The sequence below is a fragment of the Hypomesus nipponensis genome, chromosome 9, assembly GCF_054491055.1.
Source record: "Hypomesus nipponensis isolate SF chromosome 9, ASM5449105v1, whole genome shotgun sequence".
Lineage (NCBI taxonomy): Eukaryota > Metazoa > Chordata > Actinopteri > Osmeriformes > Osmeridae > Hypomesus > Hypomesus nipponensis.
In genome coordinates this window covers 18565164-18575000 of record NC_140369.1, presented here as the reverse complement: position 1 = coordinate 18575000, position 9837 = coordinate 18565164, and the positions used below count along the sequence as shown (strand labels likewise).

Genomic DNA, 9837 nt, shown 5'->3' with positions numbered 1-9837 from the left:
CAATGTCCACCTCAACAGCATCAAATCCCAATTTAGTCGCACAAAACATATGGAGGACACCCTGAAATGTATTTGACGCAAAAAGCCTCCTTTTCAGTGTCAGTCGAGGCAATTAGGGTGGATCTTCACGGATCAGAGAGCGGATATCTGAACAGCAAGGCCATCGAGGCTGACTGTGGACTATCACAGCAGGGGCAAGTGTCGTTCCGGGGGTTAATTATCCCACTACCCCAAACCTCTGCTAAGAGGAGAGGGGAAGAACTCTAATTAGCTTTGGCGGCATGAAAAGGGAACAAAGGAAATGAGGGGGGAGGGGTACTTACAGTATCTTTGATGCCATCTTCAAGATTGACATTGTTACTTCATGTGATACATACATATCTGAGGGGCGACATGATTAGCCTGTTCTCTCGTGGGTGCTCACGTGCACGCACGCAGACATGACTGTGGTCTCATGACAGTATATTTCAATTTGTTGAATTCACCGTTTTCCTGGAATTTTCATTTTCGTAATTTTTGGTAGAAAGCTTCTTTGTCTAATTTGAGTTCCTTACAATTTGAATTCCTAACAGCTAGTGAAACTACCGCATTTAACCCATCATGATCGGTATGTTCAGATTATATGTTGCAATACAGTAGTGGAGACAACTATTAGTATTGTAACAGTGAGTATTTGGAGTTTGCTTGCCATTTGCTGGACTGCCAAACGTGTTGGTCTCCATAGATAGATATTGTCTTTTGATGTATTACTGCCAGAAATGCACGTACAAAGCCACTTGATCTTAACCCATCATTCACACCAAACACACACACACACACACTCTCACTCACTCCTCCACCCATGAATGCATCCCAAATCATTACCACCAGCAAATCATGCCTCGACTGGACAAGCAGTCCGCCTCTCTCTCTCTCTCTTTTGGCCTTATCGATCTGACAGTTGTCAAATTGCCTTTTCAGCTCAATATGCAGGCAGCCTTCCTCAACCTGCCCATGAAACATGACTTGTTGACAAACAGAGCGTATCCCAGGGTGCATTGTGCAGACGTCAGGTCCTGACAGGACTGCTCAGCAAACATCCGACAGGTTTGTGACTTAAATCAAATTAGCGAGGTGGGAAATCAATCGTCTAACCTTGGCCTGACGCTGAATCAACAAGATGGACACGGCGGTCAGCTTCGATGAAAATTTCCAGCTGAAAAAAAGCCCAAGGGAAAATATCAGTGGTGGAAAATTGCTATTTCGAACCAACATAAACCTTAACATAAACACGTCTTGAAAAGCTATGCTATGCTGAATATTTTTCATTTGGTTTATTGCTCAATTGACTTGTATATGCAGCTATTGAGTAAATGTGAGTCAAATTTGGTCAACTCTGCAAGTTCCAAGAACAAAACTCATAAAAGCATTGTTGTCATAATCCTCTCCTGGCACTGGCAGGAAGATGCTCGTTTGAAGATGCAAGCACATGCATTTTTAAACAACCATGCCGCACACACTGCATTTTTCTCCATACCACTCCCAGTTTTGTGATATAACCAGGGCTCTGCTTATTTTCCTGACTGAGGCCTCATTAAAAATGAAAAGGGGAATGGGGGGTGTGTGTGGGGGGTAATCAAATAAACTTGGAGAGAGAAGGGCAGAAATAAAATATATAAACAAAATGAATACAGCTCAATCTCCAGAGAGATCCCCCTTCCATATCTTTCCCTCACATCCTCCAGGCAAGTCCAAAGTGAAATTAGATGGATAAATTCAGCCTGAGAGTGCCAGGGTGGGGTCAATCTGTCAGTCTCTTTCACCCTCCCTCCTTCTCTCTCTCCAAATGGAGCATGTGTTTGAAACCGGTGAAATCACAGCACCATAATTAGTATGTGTGAGAATTGCATGGTTATTAATAAGTGTGCCACCAAAGCTGTGTGTGTGTAAGCGAGTGTACCATGGGCGTGCATATTTTTAACTGAAGATAAAGGATGGAAACAAGAATTTGGGGCTCAGAATTTCCCACACCCTTGAGAGACCAGCAACAATCTGTCAATCATTCCTTTCTTCCCTCATTCTCTCACCTGTTTTTAAGTTAGCAGCTGTCCTTTTTTACTACCTGTCTCTCTATTAAACCCCACAAACACATTCTGGTCCCACAAGGAGGGACTTGTGGGGGATGATTACTAGGCCATTTATATCTGTTTTCCTCTGAGTGTCGTTACAGAGCTGTGCAGCTTAAAGGCTATGCCGTGGCGAGTATTTGACAGTCGATGTAAAATCAAGAAGTGGACATTCACTTGGTATGGGTAATGATCTAATAATAAATACCTGTAAGATATATATTGTGCTGGATGTGGGAGTGTGTTTTGCATTGTGTTTGTGATATGAATAAAAACTACAAACACAGTGTCTACTTAGAAATATATCTGGAAGTTCCTGGGGTGAGATTTAAGAAGGCCATACTCCCACACTTCAAGACATACTGAGACGTTTCAAGTGATACATGGCTTTGAGGATATCATGTAACAACCGTGGTTTGGGAGCAGCAGAGAAATCTGTCTCCCGCTAAGTACAAACATTTTTCAAATGAAAGGTTCCGCCCTGAGGTGACAGCTCACAAAATCAAAGGGTCATTGACTCATTGCTTCCATTTGAGTCGTGTCCAGAGGGGGAGAGACAGGAAAAGAGATATTAACAGTTTGTGTGCATAGCAATAGTAGCTAGTGTATCTTTGCACAACCTCCCAAGGTGAATGTGAATAATTCTTAAATAGGGCGTTCTGGGCGTAAAAATTACATTACGTTGATTAATGCGTTTAATAAGGAGGGCAGGCCCAAGGGGATGTTTTCTAAAACTGAGTAGATTGTTGCCTATGAAAATGCTAAAATAGCATATTCATATTCCACTTCAAGATAACTTTGTCAATTGTGCATCTTAACTGGTTTTAATAGTCGGGTTTAGTTTGAGTTGGTGAAAGGCTTTCTTTGAAATGTTTGTTGCCTTGGCTTGAATTGATTATCAATGCTAAGTAAGGATCCAAATAAGCAAGATGTTGTGACAGGGTTTCTAAAACAGAGGAAATACCACTGTGCCTGAAGGATGAACAAATAAAAACCGCCTCAATCTCACACCACCAAGGGATATCTATGGAAGACAGTTACTGCTGACAGTCCATAATCAAATACATACAAACATGATAATGCTGATAAACAGATATATAGTCTTGGAATTCACAAGGAAGTCAATAACAGGCAATTCAGCTTACAGGCAGAAGCAGGTCGAGCAGGCAGAAATAGTCCTGGGGGAAATACTCGCTTGCGAGACCTTCAGCCTGTATTCAAGGTGGAAGGTAAAATAATGAAATAAGAATGGGCCGGAAATCAACTGAGCAGCTGTCTGCCTGTTGCAGCTGATACTCATCCTCGGGAGGGAATTTTTCATAGCCCTCGGGAAAGGTGGCACAGAGGCTATTCCGCCTTCTTTGCCGTCAGTGTGTTGCGCTTGGATGTAGCGACGCATGTTGACACAAAGTAGCCAGAAAGGTAATGCTCAAGCGATAAGTCACTTTTCTCCATCAGATGTCCCTAGAGAGAAGAGCCTCCATATGCTATAATCAACCAGTTCCCCGAATGGCTTTCTCTGGGCTGCATACTTTCAATGGAATTGGCATGGGGTTTGGAAGAAGTGCATCTGAGCTTCTAGTTGTAAGGCCTGTCCCCACCCCTCTCCTGCAACCTTTCAACAGGGCTGGGAAAAGCAACCCCAACAGCGGACTTCATGCACGCACCCCTCACAGCAGATCCCGGTCCCCGGAGCACTGATTACAAATTCCACTCACCCGTTATCCCTCTGCCACTTACTACCACGACCTTAACTACTCGTTCACACCCTGTCCTTCGTGAGGTATTGTTTGTCTGTTTTCCACTCCACAAAACCTACTCGTACTTCTCTGGAAGTAACTACGTCTCTAGAAAACGACATCTCCGGAGCTGTATCTGTTTTTGTTTTCTTTTGTTATAAGAAATACCCTTGCGCTCTGTGCTCGGGTCCAGCCATTCCTGTCTCCGTGGGCTTTCATGACACTAGTAATGGAATCTCAAGTGTTTCCAAGTAGTTTCAAGGCCTTTCACTTGGAGGAACTTGATATAGGCTTGCTTGCTTTAAAAAGGTAATGCTGTTGTGGCAATGCCTATACTGTGCATAAAACCTGTAATAGGTAGTAAAAATGATATTAAAGATGATCTTAACTGAAATACTTAAAGTTGTGATAGGTGTGTTTGAACTTGGTCTTTTCTAAACTTCGATTTGCTTTAAAAAAAAATATACCATCAAACGTTTCCCCCCTTCGACTAGTTATCTCACCCCACAGGTAAAAGAAGATAAAAGTTGGATAAAAAAAAGAATATCAAACCACACTTCAACTGTGGCAAAAGTCCTTCAGCACTTTTGCACATCAAAACCCGAGCCAAACTGACCCTCTCACACAGAGGTTATCCCTGTGAGGCAGTCTATAGCCAAGGTGTGTATGGAAAGAGATAAGGCCCACACAAAGCTAAATCCCTCAGGCTCGCTGCTAAGTGTCACATTCTGCCGACCTATTCCTCTACGCTTTACGCTCCCTGTGATCTCAATTCACAGAGAAGACTCTTTTTCAGTGATCAAAGCCAGGATGCATTTCTTTTGATTTCCTCACCAGTATTGCAGTCACAGTCTAATTTGCAGTGTCGATCTCCTTGGCTGTTATCTTATTATTTAGTCACATTCAATCGGTAAGCTGTCGGAACAGCATTTAGTCCTTTTGGAACCTGCATGGTCTGCATATTTGACTCTTGTACCCCCAAAACAACTGCTCCCTATTGGAGGCTAACTGTGTTACTGACCGTGCGCTTTGAAACATACAGCACTCACTCACTTAAAGGATTTCTGTCCTACAAGTCAAACGAACACGCTGGACTTTTCAAGATTCAATATCTCCTTCAATTCTTTGTGGGCAACTGTTCTCTAGTCAAAAGAGTGGATCGACTCATTATGGTTTCTATATTTCCTCTACACTAACTCATCCCTCTCCTTTTTCCTGAGCTGGTCCTCTGAACATCATTTCAGCGGCCCTGTCACTTTGCTTCTCCCACCCACTAGGTTTGTTTCACAGCCCTTCAGAGTGCCAACAAGAGCGTCCAATCTGTCGACCTCCCTCCAAATGTGAGAGCCGTTAAATTGAAAGCAGAGGCAAACTGCCTAGGCTGGCCATCCTCATTAAAGTGACACCAAGTAGAAGGCTGGCAGAGCAACCGCAAGTCTTTGGAGGCTAATGAATCGTGTGTACACCTTGAGACTGCCGATGCAGCACCACGCACAACGATCACACGGTGAAACCGTCCGAGTGGCAGACAGAATGACCACATTCTGTTCTCAGCCTGGATTTTGGATTCGGGGAGCTGGGGGTACAAGGGGGGGGGAGGTGTCTGATGAGCCCGATGAACAGCGTGACTTCCCAACTCGTGTCAGGCACGGCTATACATCGCTGGTCGCACGCGCAAAGGACGACACAAACACAAGGACTCTTAATCAGATGCTATCTCCTGGCTATCTCTGTGCAGTCTTCCGTGACCCACCTCGGTGAGACTGACAGGTCGAGGCCAGCTAAAACCCGGGGAAGTCGGGGGTGAAAGACCGACGCAGCACACAGGTGTTGTTCTACCCGACCCGATCACCTTGCTTTGACACGTTCCATACAAAGTTCCACCCAGCTGCACAGGTGTAAGACCTACACGTCGACTGAGCCGGAGAAGGTGCAAGGGACTGAGATAACCCAGCTGAATGCACTTATCTGTGGGTTGGAAATAAACGAGCCCGAGTTGAATCTAACAAGCACTCTCTGGAACACCGCATCAAGCGCTGTGTTCTACATGAAAGCACAGCTCCCCTGCGTCTGGGCAATTTATCAACCCACCAGTCTTTCCCGATAAAAACAAAAAAAAAAGTCCCGTGGGGATTACTTAACCTCAGAGGACGCCACTCTAAATTCTGGCGAGAAAGATGGTCTCCTCCAATAGTGAAACAAAAATGTTTTTTTTTCTCCAGGAAGTAAGACTAGTGTACATCTAGAATGTCAAACGACTACAGTAGCCCATTTCTATAACCCCCCCCCCCACACACACACACACAGACACACACACTTTGAGGTGAAGACATGGATTAGGGTAGGGAACACAGCAGTTAAACCTCATTTTAATTAACTTCCTCTGGGAGTTCTGCGTGCTAATTGATTTTCTAACCAGTCCGAGCAGTCAATTCACCGCCCATATACGCCACGCTCATTTATATTGATCAGGCCAAAGCTAACATTCTAAGGAGAGAAAGCTCCTGTGACTAGCAGTGAATATACAGTGATAAAGCACAGCAAGTAGGATATATAATTCACCTGCAGGCCTGCAGGATGGGATCATACAAAAAACAACAACAGTATGGCAGGGTAGTGGCCACAAGGTAGAGATAGTCAACAAATACTAGCTAGTTCATAAGGTTCTGTTCTAAACAACATTTCATGTAAAACAATGAAAACAATGGTTAAACCCTCACCCCGCCAGTGCACTTGACCACCAGCAATTGCGGCAAGCAGATCAAATGAATCTTAGTCAGATAAATAAAAGGTTGGCTTAAACGGTACATGTCTATGGACCATACTTTGTCCCCTGCATCTAATTTAATGGGGACAGAGTGGACGTATGACCGCAGGAACGTGAATTCTCGTCATATTTTTTTCTTCCCTTGCATTGTTTGTCTGTGAATGAGAACAGTAAATCCAGCAAACTCAAAGTCAAATACCACCCACGAAAGACAACAGTAGTAGCCAAAATTATACATGCCAAAAAACTGTATATTGTCATGAGATGAAAAACAACTATTGCCATTGAAAGTCAAGATGCACTTTGTTTCATATGTGTGGAGACTGATTCATGACGAATGCAACACATCTTCTGAACGGTCTCTCTCAGTCATGAAATACAAGGTTGCAATTTATGTTTTTTGGTCATAGCTTTAAAAGGTTTAGTACGTGGAGAAACTGACTAGACTATAGCTTTGCCTATGAATTTGTGACTGCATCCCCCAGGACTCATAATTTACCATTAATATTTAGAATTTAAGATCAGCTACTGGTTTATTGTTTATGGGCAGCTGGAAACAGGAAATGTGTTATGTTAATTCAGGTGTGGAATGGCATCAATGCCAGGCACAATGGAAACATTGTATTTGCCAATGCTTTTGCAATGATTGATACTCAAATTAAGAATTCAAGTGTAGTCTAGGACTACATTATACATCTGTCACATACAGGGGGTAGCAAACAACAATTATATTACTACTCCAGACATATGTTCCAAAACTTTACCCTAATATATATCTGTCAAGATCACATACATTAATAACAGAAAATGCAAATATGAAAGATATGCAGTATGTGTAACTTTTTAAATATATGATTTAGGAAAAGTCCAGTGAGATCTGTTTATATAATAAACTGGTTACAATAGAGCACTAAAATGAAACATGAGCTATGCTCAAATTGTAAATCCCAAAAGTAGAAACTAAAAGTTACCTAAATTATCTCAAACACATCTTTCAGTCACCTAGCAAATTAAAACGCTCCATATGCACGTTCTTAAACTAATCTTCAAAGCTCAATTATAACTATGCGGCCACATCAAATACCTGCAATATCCAACCTGGCAGCGGCAACCTATCTTCAATATCTAATAGTTTGATATATACCTCAACTTTATATCGAAAGGCAAAATCTCAGCAATCATCATCATCGAGACAATAGAGTTAACCCCACCCAGTCACACTATTGAGCATTGGCCAGCCTCATTTTAAGTCAAAGCAATGACTGACAAGTACTACTAGAATACAGTAGAAACCGTACCGTTTCCAGATATCTGATTGTCCACTTCGTCATGTTCAATCGGTTTGAAAGCGGTGCTAAGTTGAAGATAGAGTCCCATATAATGTAAAATCCCTATGATCACTCCAAATGCTCCCATTGCTTTTGTTCGTGTTTCAAGTGGTCTATGAAAATTCACATTAGGCGGAGGTCATTAACCAATATCCACACCAGTCCAGGTTGTCTATTCTCCCTGATGCACGAAATAGCCCTAGGACAAAAAGTGCGCTTTCACGCAAAAGGTGCAGCAGGCTGCTCGATCTCGTAAGCGCCACTGGTTTCCTATACTGTCTACAAGCAGGCAAAGATGTGCCAACTGAGGCGGAGGGAGAAAATATCGGTGACGAGTGCAGCGGCTTGCAGGGAAAGTAAATTAGGCGGAGGGATCCCATAATTATATTGTCGCTAACTTTTAGATTGTTTGAAAATGTATTATTTATTCATTTTCCTATGTTTTGACACTCGGAGTTACATTTTTTTGTACAGTTGTGGACATGACTTCCTTATAATTCCTCATATTTTCCATGACGTCCTATTTTTTTTCAAATTAAAAGGCACTGTGCATGAAGTTCTAATAGGCCTATTAATTTAGTAGGCTAATGTGTTATCACACTGGTACGATTTACCAAGAACTAACCTATATCTATAGTTTTTAAAACATAAAATGAAACCCGTAAAGTCGGGTAAGTTATAGTAGCCTAGTAGTCGCAGTATGTGTGGCGTGCACCCCAGCAGCCTGACTGATCAATCAATAATTACCATCAATAACAGTTCGAGTCTCAGAAGGAACTATGGCAAGTCAAAATTATGAGATACCAAGTACGCATGCGCTCCAGTACCCACAATCCATGTTCATTTCAAATTGAATGCTTTATATAGTAGGGGAGACCGATGTTGGTTGGCACACTTTTCACTGTCTTCCATATTTCTCTGCCTTCATTTATGATAGAATATTCCAACCAGCAGCAAATGAAACGTTATGGTCTAAGCTATAATTAAATATGTTTACAAGTATACAAATATTTTCTAGAATGTCGTAATTTGAGATTAAAGTCATGTTGTGCATTTGTGCCAACCAGCCCCATCACGGGGTTGGTTGGCACACAATATGGGGTTGGTTGGCACAATGTTAAAATGCTTTAGTTACACAAAATGAAGTAAGCAATAGAAACAATTTAAACATTGAATAAAAGAGTTTGACCAATTAATCATTCTATAACATGTTTTATGCAATGTATTAGAAGGAATGTATATATTAACCCTAAACCTATGCCTAATCCTCAGGATTGGGCAAAAAGACTGAAGAACGGAATGTTGACAACAGTGTTCTTATTAGACAACATTTAAAAGTGACAATAACCCCAACAGTAGCCTAACAGTAGCCCTCCTAGTAGCCCCTCTCCCCCATCACACCTATAATACATGTCTAACCACTTTTTGATTGAATTCCTCTATCTTCAAAATCACTGTGCCAACCAACCCCGCTCAAATTTAACCCAATTTTGTGATTAAATTATGTTGTCTAGCTACCATCACTCATCACAAACTTTCAAATTTTAAATGAAAATATAGCTGATTCCCATGTCTCTTAACTACATGTAATTTTGTTTTAATATCTTTAGCTGACACAGTTTTATAATAAATTTAGTCCACAGACCACATTTTTACTTTTGATACTATAAAAGTGAAATGTTACCTTCACCAAAACAGTTCGTGATTTTCCGATGTTTTAACATAGTAGATGAGTGCAGGTCAAGAAAGCAAACATTTTGATGTTACAATTTTGTTTCTGTGACCTTTAAAACGACCAAAAAATGCTGTGTGCCAACCAACCCCTGTAGCCAACCAACCCCGGTCTCCCCTACGCCAAAAAGCTGCTACTTTGACCGTACTGTGTTAAAGTGAGCACA

General features: G+C 41.8%; 1 protein-coding gene across 1 annotated transcript in view; it reads right to left on the bottom strand.

The window, feature by feature from the left end:
* Positions 1-8117, bottom strand: part of LOC146273377 (V-set and transmembrane domain-containing protein 2-like protein) — a 20886-nt gene extending 12769 nt beyond the window's left edge. The window contains exon 1 of the mRNA XM_084704542.1: positions 7910-8117. Within this exon, the coding sequence (XP_084560668.1) occupies positions 7910-8027 (118 nt within the window). The 5' untranslated portion in view covers positions 8028-8117. The remainder of the gene's footprint in view (positions 1-7909) is intronic.
* Positions 8118-9837: the final 1720 nt, after the last annotated feature.